At 42.7% G+C, this 17,111-nt stretch overlaps 1 protein-coding gene across 1 annotated transcript in view; it reads left to right on the top strand.

Moving 5' to 3' along the window:
* Positions 1 to 17,111, top strand: part of LOC124594351 (glutamate-gated chloride channel-like) — a 180,465-nt gene that overhangs the window by 33,109 nt on the left and 130,245 nt on the right. Inside the window, exon 4 of the mRNA XM_047132721.1 lies at positions 16,309 to 16,378. Within this exon, the coding sequence (XP_046988677.1) occupies positions 16,309 to 16,378 (70 nt within the window). The remainder of the gene's footprint in view (positions 1 to 16,308; positions 16,379 to 17,111) is intronic.

The raw sequence follows: 17,111 nt of genomic DNA on the forward strand, positions 1-17,111 counted from the left end.
GACCACTGCTGGTCGGTATAGATTAATGACTTATCAGATGGTATTTTTGCTTCTCAGGCTCTACAGATGATGCACTTATCTACGAAGAAATTCTGTTGGACAAAAATTGCAATGTTATCAAGTTACATATCTATAAAACATCAGCCTCATACAGAGATTTCCAACTATCGCCTAATACACTGAGACGGAAAGCTGTGTCCTTCACGAAACCTGAAAATCGATGAGTGAGATATGTCATTCCAGTATTAAGGAAAAGAGGAAGCAAGATTAGGTGTTACTGTGCATTCAACTACGAAGTCTTTGAAGACGGAAGAGGAGTTCGGATCGAGCACGAAAATTGGCTGCACTCTTTCAAAGAATCGGCCATAAGTTGAAAGGTTCCCTTTGGAAAATTTTAAATGACTGTGCTGGTAAACCTCTACGATATTTGATTTTCGAACAGCTGAGCAGAACTGAACGTACTCAGACATTTCTCTCTTTACTTATTCTGATCAACACTAAACTGACACACAATATTTTTAGCACAAAGCAATCTGACTTTCAATAATCTCTACAAAATAAAGGCCCTGACTAACAGTAACCTATACCTTTCATAAATCACTTACCTCACAAAAATCTTCGTTACTCGAACTACTGCAATACAGCGAGCGCCAATACTGCCAGCTAAATAAAAGATTCTAACTACTGATAGGCATAGTTAGCAAATGAAAGATTTTGATAGAGAACAAACAATGTATTTACCTTAATAATGTTCGAAAGTCATTATATGTATATCATTTCATGATATCCAGTATTAAAAATTTACTCTTTCTGATGGACACAGGTAGACATTGTCCGCTCTCAAAATTCTGCCATCTCTCTCCCCACATCCACCACTGCTGGCGGCTCGCCTCCAACTGCGCCTTCCCACGCCCGGGTTCCTGGGTTCGATTCCCGGCGGGGTCAGGGATTTTCTCTGCCTCGTGATGACGATGTTGTGTGATGTCCTTAGGTTAGTTAGGTTTAAGTAGTTCTAAGTTCTAGGGGACTGATGACCATAGATGTTAAGTCCCATAGTGCTCAGAGCCATTTGAAAACTCTCCAACTGCGCAACGCTACGCGCTGTTCACATACAACTGACCAACACTACAATAGCAAATATTCCAACAATGCAAATCAGCCACAGACTGCACGCAGCACAGTCAGTGATTTTCATACAGAGCGCTACGTGGCGTTACCAACATAAAAACCTAAACAGCCTACTTAGAAAGTGACTTAGGATAATAATGGAAAATCTAAATTGGTATGGCCGGAGGGGCATTTGAATCGCTGTTCTCCTGAATATGAGTCCAGAGTTTTGCAGCTGCGCCTCCTCGCTCTGTAATGCTTATAGATATAAAGTGGAATGACCGGATAGACTCACCTGTGATTAAGGAAAATGGCCGGTTAAGATTCACTTGTAGGATACAGCGAAACTGCAGTTCCCCTACAAAACACGCAAAATACGTGTAAGGTCTATATTTTAATACTGTTCAAATGTATGAGACCCACATCTAGTGGAACTAACTGAGAATATCGATCATACACAGACTGGCAAGAACGTGTAACATAAATAAAGAAAAATCTTAAATTACAGAAACTCGATAAGAGGCGCTGAACAGCTTCCTAAAAGCTGGTAAGAAAACTTTAAAAACAGTCTTTTAGGGTTCGTATCAGTACATGTGATTGTGTTAAGGGTTGCTATGTTCAGCTACATTGTATCACTTTGATGTCTAATTTTTGACTACATGACAAAATCAACCAAGAGACGTTTGAGGAAGAAGATAAAAGAAACTTTAAAGTTACATCAGGTTCTAACAGCTAAAAATTACAAAACTGAAAAATGCAGTTTATAAACAGAAAATGGGAAAATATTAATACATTAAAAAATTTAATGAGGAACCGATTCATATGATCTTGGAGGCAAAATTTCGATAAATGGAGGTTGAGAAACTAATTTAACAGCATTTCATGACGTTAGCTACATCTGGAGATAAATTAACACACTCCGAATAACATTTTTTTCTCTCTGTGACAGATACCTTTTTCTGAACATTTCAGAAATAAATAGACTCTGGTTTCTAAGAAAAGTGTTCTAAAAGAAGTTTGAAAACATCTTTGGAAGATGTAATTAAATTATTTCAATGTTATTAGCTCTCTCAAAACTAAATGTTCAGATTCATATTATGACTTCTGCAGTAAAATATTCAAACTTTATTTGACTGGCCCTTACAAAATATCAGTTTAGTTACGTAATGGCATAATACGGAAATTCGTCCTATTTTGTAGGTTACAGATAAACAGAAATAAAAATTGACACCAGTCGTCTTACTACAAGGGCAGCTAATAAATTTTTGAAAACTTCAGCATATGGTTCAAAACATATGGATTAATTTTAAATATTGACAAGACACAGAAAATTCAGATTAGTACATCTCATAGAACTCTACAACCTACTGAAATAGTTTTCTCAGTGAGTAGGATACAAGAAGAAGAGAGTGTTAACTTTTTGGGACTGCATCCAGAGCACTACCTGGTGTTACTAGAGGCTTTCCCGACGGACAGGTTCTTGAAATGATTCTCGGATGAAACTTCGGATATCATGAAATCCGTGCATGCATGATTGCTGACTAGCAGGCAGTGTGGACACTGGTTCATGGGCACTACCTAGTAGTGACTGACAAAGCTTTGAAGTACATTGTTCACGAATAGATGTAGAGTTTATTTAAAACTTATAACATCCACGATAACTATTAATAAAGCTTACAAAAATACCACAGCATTGCAGCTGCATTAACCAAATTGACTGACGTAGCCAAACATGCTATGGGCAGACGTGAAGCGACCATTTTAATACTGCGTGATTTCAGAAGGCCTTAACATGCTCTTGATTTCGATATATTACTTATTAAAATGAATCAGCTGAATTTCCCAAACTGTGCTATATATGTGACTCAAAAAAAGAGATGTCCCCGTCTATAAGTCAGAGTCCTTGAACCACTGCTTTTCTTTTTACGTGTCAGTGACGTTTCATCTGTGCTTCACTCTTGTAACTTCGACTTATATATGGACAATATTCAGTTGCATCAAAGCTACAGCCCTGCGAAAATTGCTGCTGGCGAATCATATATGACTGATGACCTTTGTTCATTATCACGGGGTGGAAAAAATTTGGGTTTAAACTAAGCCCTAAACAGTCTGACGTCTTCCTCATTAACACATGAGAAGTTGATGTGCTGGCATTTTCATGAAACAGTTCCTCCAGTAATTCTTAATAGTGTCCAATCACCGTTTCAGAAAAAAGTAAAAAAAATCTCATAGTCATGTATCAGCGTTCAAATTGGGAAGAACAAATTACTGCAGCATGCAGGAGATCTCTCTCGTGTCTACATGAAATCCAGAAATTTAGAAAAAAATTTTTACTCCTCAAATTAAACAAAAATTAGTCCAGTCTTCAGTCTTGCCTGATCTTTATTGTTGTGGTGATGTTCAACACGGCACAAATAGTAGAGCGACGACTCGAGCAGACACGCTCTGAATATTTCACTGTTTATTTGAGTGGCACTCTCAGTACTAGCCTCACGTATTAAACACCTATCACTGTGCCGCAACTGCAACACCAGAGCGGATACAGCGAGCATCTTAGCTGTACTACTCTGTAACACCAAATCTTTCTCAGTCTCTCTCCTTTTCAGCCATACGACTGTGGAACAAATTACACTACTGGCCATTAAAATTGCTACACCACGAAGATGACGAGCTACAGACGTAAAAGTTAACCGACAGGAAGAAGATGCTGTGATATGCAAATCATTAGCTTTTCAGAGCATTCACACAAGGTTGGCCCCGGTGACGACACCTACAACGTGCTTTTTTAAAAATTTTATTCGTGTCAGAAGCACCATGGATACAGGAATATAAAAAAATGAATAGCACACAGAAAAAAAATTAATTACAGGCATATGAAAATATATATAAAACATATATATACAACTATGTGTGCACAGAAACAAAATGTTATAGGCATTTGGCCATAAGCGAGCTACATCGACAGCATTTCGGGTTGCCAACATCATATCCTCTAAAGTGCAGTGTGAAGGACATTCAGGGCAGTTATACATGTGCTGGGTCGTCTGCACCTCTCCACAGTCGCAGAGATTAGATGATGTAGAATATCCCCACTTCAGAAGGTTATCTCTTGACCGTGCAGTGTTGGTGCGTAGCCTGTTTAGTGATCTCCAGACCACCCAATCCTCATCGTAACCTGGTGCCAATTCTTCCTTTGGTTCCATCCAGTGCCCTTCTCCCGACCGCTTCCATCTCTCCACCCTAGATCCAGGTTGGTCGCTAAAATCTTCGGTTGCTCTGAGAAAACTGCGTGTAGATTTCAAGCGTTTGGTGGCTGGCTGAGTTTTGTGGAGGGGGTGACTCTCTGCCATCTCAGCTCTCGCTCTTTCACTATAGGCTGCCGCTTCTCTTCGCCAGTGCAGGAGGTGCAATCCCAGCAAGATGGTAGAGCTTGTCTGTTGGCGTTGGTTTCAGACATCCAGTGACGAGCCTGCAGGTCTCGTTCAAAGCAATGTCGACCTGTTTAGCGTGGGTAGAGTTGTACCAGACACTGCTTGCATATTCGCCTGCTGGGAAGCAAACTGCTAGTGCTGTTGTCCTCACTACCTATGGCTTTGCGCCTCAGGAGGAGTTCGTTACTTTACGAAGAATATTATTTCTGTCGCTCACCTTCATTTTGGTGTTAATACAGTGCTGTTTATACGTCAGAGCCCTGTCTAGGGTTACTCCTAGGTATTTGGGGTTAACGCAGTATTCGAGGAGTGTGTCCTTCGAGAAGACACGCAGCTTACGGGATGCCTGCTTGTTACGGAGATGGAAGGCGCAAACTTTTGTTTTGCTAGGGTTCGGCTTGAGTTGATTGTCGGCGTAGTACTGACAGAGCATGTCTAGCTCATCCGTGAGCTTTGTCTCAACATCCTCAAAGGAGTCACCTTGTACGGCCATAGCACGGTCATCGGCGTTCCGTACCAGCTGGCAGTGGTTGATCGTTGGTGTATATGTTGGAAAGTAAGGGTGCCAGTACGCTGCCCTGAGGGAGACCATTTTTCTGGGCCCGCCACCTGCTATGCATCCCTTGGAATTCCACAGAGAACCTACGGTTATCTAACAGACTTCTAACTGTGGATGTGAATTTAAAGTCCCTGGTAATGGCATACAGCTTCTTCATTAGCAGACGCAAGTTGACGGTGTCATATGCGGCTGTCAAGTCTATAAAGGCGGCACCGGTTATTTTCCGGTTCTCATAGCCCTCTTCAATCAGCTGGATGAGGTTAATTACCTGAGATGTAGTGCTTTTCCCTGGGCGGAAACCTGCTTGTTGGGGGATTAGGTAGGGTTCTATGGCACTGGAGAGGCGATCCTGGAGTATTCTTTCAAAGATTTTAAAGATATGGCAGAGAAGTGATACGGGTCGGAAATTTCTGGGGCCATCAGCATTTTTGCCTGGTTTTAAAATGGCAATAACTTTAGCCTTCCTCCAGATTGTGGGAATCTGACCTGTTTCCATGCAATTGTTAAACAGTTTCAGTAGCCATTGTTTAACGTTGGGACCAAAGTGTTTAATCTGTTCAACAAAAATCCCGACCAAGCCCATGGACTTCCTTAGCTGCATTTCGCTATGGCTTTGTCCAGATCTGCCATTGTGAGAGGGGTGGCCAGAGTTGAATTTTCTTGGTGTTCAATCCTGTCTATTTTGGTCTCCGACTTCCTGATTTTGGTGTCGGGTTTCCCATTCTTGAGAAGCTGGTGGGCTATTTGGTCGGCTGTGACGGGAGCATGTCCTGGAGAGAAAGTCGGGTCATTGTTGAGACTGCTCCTTTTCATATCCAATTCCTCTATTGTCCTCAGTAATTTCTCTCTCCTGGTTTTAGCTAGTGACTCGGTTAGCTGCTCGCCCGCATTGCTGCAACTGATCCTCTAATTCTGGCGTAAGGCCTTCAACATAATTGCTTCTGCATCCTCTAGGGATCAATTGCTTGGAACACCACTGCACAGCCTTCACGAAATTGTCATAGAATCTTGGTTCAGGTGGTAGGTTGTTTACAGAATCTCCCATGAGGTTTTGAAAGATTGACCATTCTGGTTTCTTAAAATTGTACCTACGGCGAAAAGGTACGCTATGGGGTTTAACAACAGATGTGATCTGGCACATTATTGGACGGTGCTGGGTGTTTGGTATTGGTGAGCAAACTCCTTTTGAGCATTGGGACGTTACTTGATGGCTAACGAAGATGAGGTCCGGGTTATAACCTCTCCCCCATCTGCCACTGTTGTAGGAAGCAGGCAGTTTATTGTCATGTATCAGTTTTAGGTTGTTTAGCTCGGCCCAGCAGATCACAGCCGTGCCATTGTCGTCGTCTTCTTGGTAGCCCCACTGCGTACTGTGGCTGTTGAAATCACCGATTGCAAAATTAATTCTGTCTTTATTAAAATTGTTTACGTTGGAGCTGGAAAAGTCTACAGTTGGTGGTTTGTACACTGATGTAACAGTGCAGTCACTAAGTTCAATGGTTAGCACTTCAGTATCATTGATGTCGTTTATACTGCTTGAAAGGATCTGTATGTTTGGCCTGGTAAAGATTGCGCTGCCATAATGTCGATGTGGCCTTTCAGCTACTAGTCGCATGCCGTTTATCTTGTGTCTTTTGAGTGTGCTATCTCTGTGAGTTTCTTGTAGAAATAGGACGTCACATTTCTCTTTCTGACAGAGGTCTTGTAGTAGACGTTCTTTGCATGCAGACAGGCCTTCAATATTTACAGAGATAATCGTCAGTGCTGGACCAGATAAGGTCCTTTTCTGTAGGATTATCATGTTGCTTCTGGAGTGAAAGGATCAGCCGGTATACAACCGCCCAGGGGACGCCCGAGTATGTGTATTGCATTCACATACTCTTCGTGGAGGCTCCTTTCTTGTCCCCCTACAACGTGCTGACATGAGGAAAGTTTCCAACCGATTACTCATACACAAACAGCAGTTGACCGGCGTTGCCTTGTGAAATGATGTTGTCATGCATCGTGTAAGGAGGAGAAATGCGTACCATCACGTTTCCGACTGTAGCCTATCGCGATTGCGGTTTATCGTATCACGACATTGCTGCTCGCGATGGTCGAGATCCAATGATTGTTAGCGGAATATGGAATGTTGGGTTCATGAGGGTAATACGGAACGCCGTGCTGGATCCCAACGGCCTCATATCACTAGAAGTCGAGATGACAGGCATCTTATCCGCATGGATGTAACGGATCGTGGAGCCACGTCTCGATCCCTGAGTCAACAGATGGGGACGTTTGCGAGACAACCATCTGCACGAACAGTTCGACGACGTTTACAGCAGCATGGATCAAAATGGTTCAAATTGCTCTGAGTACTATGGGACTTAACTTCTGAGGTCATCAGTCCCCTAGAACTTAGAACTACGTTAACCTAACTAACCTAAGGACATCACACACATCCATGCCCGAGGCAGGATTCGAACCTGCGACCGTAGCGGTCGCGCGGTTCCAGGCTGTAGCGCCTAGAACCACTCGGCCACCCCGGCCGGCTTACAGCAGCATGAACTATCAGCTCTGAGACCATGGCTGCAGTTACCCTTGACGCTGCATCACAGACAGGAGCGTTTGCTATGGTGTACTCAACGACGAACCTGGCTGCACGAATGGCAAAACGTCATTTTTTCGGATGAATCCAGGTTCTGTTTACAGCATCATAGTGGTCGCATCCGTGTTTGACGACATCGCAGTGAACGCACATTGGAAGCGTGTATTCGTCATCGCCATACTGGTGTATCACCCGGCGTGATGGTATGGGGTGCCATTGATTACAAGTCTCGGTCACCTCTTGTTCGCATTGACGGCACTTTGAGCAGTGGATATTGCATTTCAGATGTGTTACGACCCATGGCTCTGCCCTTCATTCGATCCCTGCGAAACCCTACATTTCGGAGGATAATGCACGACCGCATGTTGCAGGTCTTGCACGGGCCTTTCTGGATAGAGAAAATGTTCGACTGCTGCCCTGGCCAGCACACTCTCCAGATCTCTCACCAATTGAAAACGTCTGGTCAATGGTGGCCGAGCAACTGGCTCATCACAATACGCCAGTCACTACTCTTGATGAACCGTGGTATCGTGTTGAAGCTGCATGGGCAGCTGTACCTGTACACGCCATCCAACCTCTGTTTGACTCAATGCCCAGGCGTATCAAGGCCGTTATTACAGCCAGAAATGGTTGTTCTAGGTGCTGATTTCTCAGGATGTATGCACCCAAATTGCGTGAAAATGTAATCACATGTCAGTTCTAGTATAAATTATTTGTCCAATGAATACCCGTTTATCATCCGCATTTCTGCTTGGTGTAGCAATTTTAATGGCCAGTAGTGTACACTGTAATCGCCATGTTACCTAACCTGCACTTAGGAAAAGCTTAAAACGTTATCTTTTATCATCGACGAAGCTTCCTTGCCGGCATACCCCAGCCGTTTTCTTTCAGTCCAGCAAGGAACCAGTATTTATGTCACATTGGAAACTGCTAGCGCTTTTTTCATGTGTTTCACTTTCTGTTTTCTTCTTTCCATTTCATTTCTCGCCCAGACGAACTCTAGCTCAAGTTTAATTACTACTGTACTGTTGCCCCACGTCTTTATTCGATGTCACTACTCACACCCGAGACGAACATAACGAGCAAATTGTCTAATATAATATCGGTAAGACTACCATTTCTTAAATTCCTTACATTGATTATTATACATATCATTATTTTGTGGTCATTACCATTGCATACAGCGTGAGAAAATGGGAGATACCCAGGAGACATGCTCAGATCGAGCTGTAAATCTGTTCAGGTACTCAACATCGGCAGGCTACATAAATTACCAGATTTGCAATTCTCTATTACACTTACAACGGCTGTACGATTGTATTATGTTGTTCGTGTAACCTGGCTTGGTAGGGTGTATAAGGGGCGTGAACAGCGTCAGATGTTGAGTGGTCACTGATAACGACAGGGAGGTGTCGCGTACACGAATGAGGCAGCGTTATCAGCACCTGACAGAGTTTGGATGGGGCCTCATTGTGGGTCTCCATTTGGCCAGGGGGTTAAATCGTGGAATATCCAGATTTGTATAGAATTCGGGTGTGACAGTGGTCCGATGTTGGACTGCATGGGGAAATGAGGGTAGGATTACCCCTCGTCAAGGTTCCGTCCGACCACGTGTAGACACAACAACGGGGATCGCCGTTTTGAACACCAAGCATATCATTACCCCTTCACATCTGCGCCTGCTATCCAGGAACAGGTAATGGACTGCCAGCAACACTCTGCGTCATCTCACACCATTAATTGCAGACTAGGAACAGCCGGGCATTGAATTACCGTTCCATGCGCAGGCTGCGGTTAACACAATGCAAACAGCTTCGTTTGGAGTGGTGTCGTGAGGACTGCTGATGAGTGGCAGCGACGAACCGCAGTTCAGCGCTATGGTCGGCGAGAATAGTGGCGAGCTGGGGAGAGGCGCCATTCTTCCAATGTTTGGAAAGACACAGCAGTATTACGATTAGCGTCATAGTGTGGGGAGCCATCGGGTACGACTTCTGGCCAGAGCTGAAATGACAGGGAATCCTGTCGTCACAACAGTACGTCACGGACATCCTGTGTCTTGATGCGCTTCCTATTATGCAACATTATCATAGTGCCATTTTGCAACAGGATGTTGTTCGTCCACGCATGGTTCGTGTCTCTGTGAATTGTCTACCTGATAACATATGTTTTTGAGTGGGTCCGCCTATAGCAGACCACAATTTTGTTTTTTGTCCCAGACATATTTCACTGCAGTTGCAGCATCATCAGTGTTTTTTTTTATTGTTATGGCTGTTAAATATAAGGAATGTTCTTTACTGTTTAAATAGATACAAATATTAGTTTATAAATCGTAATTACACGTTTACGTGCTCATCACAAACCTACAATTATTATTTAGAAACTAATATTTGTATGTATTTAAACAGTAAAGAAGATTCCTTATGTTTAACAGCCATAACAATAAAAAAACACTGATGATGCTGCAACTGCAGCGAAACATGTCTGGGACAAAAAATAAAATTGTGCTTTGCTAAAGGCTGACCCCACTGAAAAACATATGTTATTGTTAAAGTAAACACAGACAAAAAGCTTCAACATGAAGATGATTGTCTGCCTAATGTTGAGGCACTACCGTGCCCAGTAAGATCCCCAGCTATCTCCAACACAACATACGAGGGATCAGCTCAGACGTCCCAGTGCCAATATCCAGGACATTAAGGACCGTTAACATTAGTTGCCTCAGTAGAGGATACAACGGTTTTATGACACCGTTCCGAACCGCACCCTGGCCAGAGGAAGTGCATCTCACTGGTTCAAAATGGTTCAAATGGCTCTGAGCACTATGCGACTTAACTTCTGAGGTCATCAGTCGTCTAGAACTTAGAACTACTGAAACCTAACTAACCTAAGGACATCACACACATCCATGCCCGAGGCAGGATTCGAACCTGCGACCGTAGCGATCGCTCGGTTCCAGACTCTAGCGCCCAGAACCCGAAAGGCCACTCATCTTACTGGTAAATAGTTTAATAGTGACAAGTTTCTTGTAAATTTGGCGCAATTTTGTCATCACTGAAATAACGTCACATACATTTCAATCCGTGCTGTTTGATTTCGATTGCTTCTCACTTTCTGGTTGATTTTTTATTTATTTATTTATTTTACAATTCTCCTGCAGCGTACTAATTGCAGTGTTGACTCATTAAGGATGTCTGGTTAGATGTAAGACAGAATAAACGAATAAATAAAAAAAAGTAAATAAATTTAAAATAGCAGCCTTGTTGAAACAGCATCGTTGGTTACATTTACTGAGGCTGTGGTGCCCATGCCGAGAAAGGTAAGAGCAAGAAATGTATCCCACTCACTAGAGTACACGGGCTCCGTTGCTCCAGGTGCCTCAATACTGCTTTTAGGTCGTCTTCAACAGCGCAGATGACTACGACGGACGTGGAAAAAGTATTGAATCCTGTTCGTTGAAAATTACTGTCGGATTAGAATTTTGTTGACCGAGGTAATCCGGGGGAGAAAAGGTTTGCAAACTCATGACACAGATCATCAAGGACCTGAACATACTATTTTGATTACCCTATTGACATATTCATTTATTGAGATTAAAAATAATCAAATACGCCTAATCCAAACTTATTTACAGAAATTTGGAATGAAAATACTAAGAATAATAACATGTGAACAATTCTTCTGTACGACACCCCACACGAATATTTTGCCTTGGAGATCGGTCGATCACTCTACCTTAACTAACGCCGTTGCATTATTGTAAACACAACTTAGACGAATGAATATTAGAGAAATTCACGAACTTATGTAGAACAAATAAAGTTTTTGTGGTGTCACCGCCAGACACCACACTTGCTAGGTGGTAGCCTTTAAATCGGCCGCGGTCCGGTAGTATACGTCGGACCCGCGTGTCGCCACTACGAGTGATTGCAGACCGAGCGCCGCTACACGGCAGGTCTAGTCTAGAGAGACGACAGTTTAGCATAGCCTTCAGCTACGTCATTTGCTACGACCTAGCAAGGCGCCATTATCATTTGCTATTTATCTTGTGATGCATGTACCGTCAGACCGATGTTCACCAATTATGGATTAAAGTTAAGTATTCCTCAGCTACGTCCTGTTTTTGCTAGTTCATTTCCGTGTCCTGTTCCAGACCTCACGCCAGCCTGCGTGAGCTTAAACGCGTGCCATTCGGCTACCCGTCATTGTGGATTGGCTGTCTTGCCAGTCCACAACAGTTTTACTCTGCAAAACGATCACTAACTTTTTCATCTTGCCTGTTTCCGAGCTCAGCGTGATCGTGCAGCTGGTGTACTGTTGGTGGACGGCGCACAATGGCGTGTAGGGCGGCTGCGGCAGACACTGAGGAGGAGGCCTATCTCTGTGGCACTTTCTGCTGTATCGATGAAAACCGGGTTTAGCAATCCTCGACAGACAGAACATCAGCAGATAATACAATTGCACGACAGGCAACAGCAGCCAGACGCGATCTCTGCGACACAGTGGCAAGCACCTGAGTGAACCTGCCACTTGCAGGGCCGGCCCTTCATGTCGCGCTGGGTCTCGCAAGACCCTGTGGTCTTGGCACATCGACAGGCCGAGCGGGACGTAGTTGAGGGTCTCGCTAATGGCTACGGACGCAACATGTCTGACGGTGTGGTCGATTATACCTCAGAATCGAATCGGGATGTAATTATCAGCACCACAAATTTCCCCTCGTTGCCCTTTCCAGAACCAAGTTAAAGGTTTATGTTTACAGACATGCTGCTTCTTTGTCTCTTCTTTTGGTGAGGGTGTTTATCAGATTTTTTTCCTCGACTAAGTCTTCTACTCTTAAATGTTTCAAATGGCTCTGAGCACTATGGGACTCAACTGCTGAGGTCATTAGTCCCCTAGAACTTAGAACTAGTTAAACCTAACTAACCTAAGGACATCACAAACATCCATGCCCGAGGCAGGATTCGAACCTGCGACCGTAGCGGTCTTGCGGTTCCAGACTGCAGCGCCTTTAACCGCACGGCCACTGCGGCCGGCTAACCTAAAGACATCACACACATCCATGCCCGAGGCAGGATTCGAACCTGCAACCGTTGCGGTCGCGCGGTTCCAGACTGTAGCGCCTAGAACCGCTCGGCCACTCCGGCCGGCCTTCTACTCTTACTCGTACTCAGCCCGCATTATAAATTTTTCTTACACCGTTGAGTAGTGCACCATTTCCGGTGTTTACAAACCCCTCTTCCGGTTCTCCAGTGGTCTGCGCATCGTCTCCTTACAGTATTGCGTGCCATTTCAGTACCACTTTCATCAGTACTTGGCACCAGGATAAATCGTCTGTAACACAACATTTGCCTACATCACTCTACTTGTTGTCAGTAATTCTCCGAACTCGTTGTGTAATCTTGCTTCTTGTGGAAGTTCTGCCATCTCCGATTTTGATGTTAACAGAACAGCTACTCTCCATTATCGTACTCTTCACAAGTTTCGGCCTTCTCTGTTCTTGTACTTAGTCCATTAATTAAGTCCTACAGAAATTAGCATAACCTTGACCATTCAAATGTCACTTAAGAAAACCAACTAGCTCGAGTCGTTTGTTGTGTAACCATTGCAAATGCTGGCAAACGCAGTTTACAATGAATTCTTTGACTGGACACTGAAAAATCTTACCTCTCACATATTATTGCATAAGACGCCTGTTAACCGTTAGAGTTCCCGTGCCGTCGCTTCAGTCACAAAGTGCAACTGCTCTAGCTTATGCCAGTATGGTTTGTGACCAGTCAGCTGCTGTTCGAATATAACGAACGGGATTACGGTTCTCGCGCAGAAAACACGTAGTTCTCATAATGTATACTAAATGGAGAGGAGAAAAACGATACAGCATACCCGATTTGCAACACCAACTTTTTCGTTACTCAGAGGTCTACGAAGATCAAGACGTAAAATAGGTAAGGTCGCCATAGTACTACGCACATTCCATTAAACGTACTCTTAAGTAAGAATTCGAGAACTGTTTTCTTAAGACTATGTAGTGCACTGAAACATTCTCCCCCTTAGTGTTCCATTTGAACTAATGATTAAAAATTCTGAACAAAAAATGAGAGCATATGTACTGAGTAACAAACAGATAGGTTACAGAACAAGTGAACCTTTATCTCAAAACGCTTCAACTGTTTTCGAAATATGTAATTTGGAAATTCTGAAACCGAAGGTACAACATAGAATAAGATCCATGGTTATACTTAGCTATCATACATTCGAAACTTCCAGACGGATTAAAACGGTATGGTGGACTGGGATCGAATGTGGCGCCATTGCCTCTCTCTGGCAAATGTTCTATCGACTGAGTTATTCAAATAGGACTGAACACCCGCCCTCCCAGCTTTACTTCCATCATTATCTCACCTCCAACCATCCAAACTTCACAAAAGTTTCTCTGTACGTCTTGTGGGAATACCCCACTCGTGGAAGAAAGAATACTGCGGTGATATGGCTTAGGCACAACCAGAATGAAAATAAAAAAAATCGTTCTGGAAAATTCATCCTGTCTCACATGGTTGTCAGCGAAGTGTTGTGTTGTGTTTGATGTTGCTCTAACTGCTTCCTGAATGAGAACTCCACGGAGGGATGTGGAACGGTTGAAAGGGAGCAGTTAGTCTATCTTTTACACGAGCTCATCAAGATTCAGTCTGAAAACCTCAGTGTTCATTCGTTTTGAAACATATCGCTATTTGAAATTTGTACACGAGTACAGGTCTATTCCAATAGGCCTTGATGTCCATAGGTAAAAGTCTGATCAAAGTGTATTTCTGGAAACCCGCAAATGTGTTTCCTGTGCCTCATCTATGTGCCTCAGTCCGTTATCAACATTCCCCGCGTCACCAGGAAAGACGGTTTACTTCCTTCAACTAACTAACAACGATGCTCTCGCACACTAACATCCCACCAAAATTTTCTTGCGATTTCATCGGTTGTAGTTCGTGTTTGACGGCTTTAATAAGTGTGAAACTGTGCAAGTAGCTTTTTGATGGCATTATAACGAAATTTCAAACAACTCTGAGACATTTGGGTCAATCAAGTTGCTTTCCGCTTTCTCTGAAACACCTGTCCATGCGGAACAATGTCAGATTATTAACTTTTGGACTCTACTGTACGACAAATAATTACCTAAAAATTTCGGAAACAACTAAGGTTCAAATATCAGCCCATTTACTTTTGTATCAAACATTGTCTTTTACCAACTGTCGACAAGTTAGTACACCTCGAGTGTAACTCACATGCTTTGGATCTGTACACAGGAAGGTTCCATGACGATGTTACAAAGTTCCAGGGGTGAAGCAGAATGTAGCTGTTTCAAACAGAGGTAAGAGTTCCTGGTCCGGAAACAATCCAGTCGAAAATTAGAAGCGAAAATCTTTCTCACAATGGAATGCAAGTAGTTGTACTATTTTTGCTGAGATTTTAGACAAGGCAACTTTCAGAGGCGGTAGTATGGACCAAAACAAGAAAAAATGTCTAGTAAGCGTGGGATCTAAAATACATGTCCTAAGAGCTATGAGAACTTATTCGTCTTCGATACTGCGAAACACATATCTTCTACTGCTGGCTCTTTGGCTTTCGGAGGAGGTAGTGTGGACCAAAATAAGGAAACAGTTCAGCAAACAAGGGCTCTGAAGTGCATTCCTTAAGAGCTACGACCACTTCATCATCTCCGCTACCGTGAAACCATCACTTCTCTTAAGATATGCATTTTAGAGTTCATATTTACCGGTATTTATTCCTTTATTTTGGTCCATGCTACCGACTCCACAAAGATGGAAACCAAAGATCTTGCGGTAGAAGAGATGTTTTTCACAGTATCGAAGATCAACAAGCGCTCACATGTCTTGAGGTATGCATTCTAAAGCCCATATTCAACAGACAATTATTTCCTTGTTTTGGTCCATGCTACCACCTCTAAAAGGTGCCCACGTCTCAGCAACAACAGTTCTGATACGTGTATTCCACTGTCAGACGTAACACAACGATTTTCGTTTATAACTTTCGATCCAATCGTTTCCGGACCAGGGTCCCTTACCTCGAATTAATGCATTTGCCCTTCTACGTAATCCCTGAAAGTCTGTAAAATCATCACGAAATCAACTTGCATAGTTTTGCTTTTACCTATTCTCAACAGAAGTATGTCCGTGATCTCGGCTTTACGAACGACCTTTCCGTAGAAGCATAGTCAAGATAGAAGTAGAACTTGTTATCGCATTCTACAGCTCTGTTTCCCAGTAATGCTGAACGCTTGCAAGTTCCACATCCTTGTCAAGGATGTCGTGCACCTTCATTGCCGGACACATCTCCCTTGCTAATATCCTCTTTAACATTTATTGGATTACACTTCAAAATAATTTGGTGTGTATTGACGTACTGTCATTAGTCGTAGCCATCAGTTTTTAGAATATTATTTGACTTGCCTTTTTGAGACATTTATGTACTGCACTGGATTACATTGTTGAATAGTTATTCGTGCAGTTTTAAGGGCGTAAAGAGACGTTAAAGCATTCGTGCACGGATAGAAACGTGACAGATAACTAGTGTTTAATTTTTTAATCTATGCAGACTGGCGACATGTCTCTGTGTTGCAGGAATTCGAAACGCAGATAACGTTCAAGGAACAGTGGACGGACGCGAGGCTAAAATTCAACGACTTAGGAGGTTTGTACCGTTCATACTTCATTTAACTCATTATAAATCGCCGTTTCTTTTCTTCTTCCTTCTTGTCGACGTAAGGCGCCAACATGAGCAGAGAAAATGTCACGAACGGAACGGACTGTATCTTAAACAGAGAGAGACAAAAAGAAAACTGTGATAAGTAAAGAAATACAACAGATAAATGAATCAGATTATCTTAAGTCCCTGACGATACATTATCCAAGGTGGAAATATTGCTACTCGGACAATTAAGCTGTTTACTTATGTATTTATGCATGTGTCTGTTGATGTGATGATATTCTCCATTACATATCCCTCTAATGTAATCTCTTAATCGCAACATAAATGCAGATTCCCAGAACTCTGTACTGTAAGTGTTTCTCATGGTGTAGCTTTCCACTCACTGCTTCCTCGCCCGCCTGATTATCATATTTTGTTTGCTTTAGCGTACGTCCGCCTGCTTCATTCATCTCACATTTCTTTCCACTTCAGTACTTTATCGTATATACTTTCATTTCGTATCTTATTTAACCATTCACATTTTACCATCTATTTGTAGCTCCACGTTTTTAATATTAACATAATTCTTTTGCTACATACTCTCTCCATATTTCATAAGTGCTCGAATTCGTTCTCGAACGTTAAACATAATTTCAGGAATTTCTTCTTCCATTCTATAAAGGTAATTTTTTGAAAAATGTAATTTTTACAATTTATTAAAGGCTGCTTCGCTCAT

Source organism: Schistocerca americana, chromosome 1, assembly GCF_021461395.2.
Source record: "Schistocerca americana isolate TAMUIC-IGC-003095 chromosome 1, iqSchAmer2.1, whole genome shotgun sequence".
Lineage (NCBI taxonomy): Eukaryota > Metazoa > Arthropoda > Insecta > Orthoptera > Acrididae > Schistocerca > Schistocerca americana.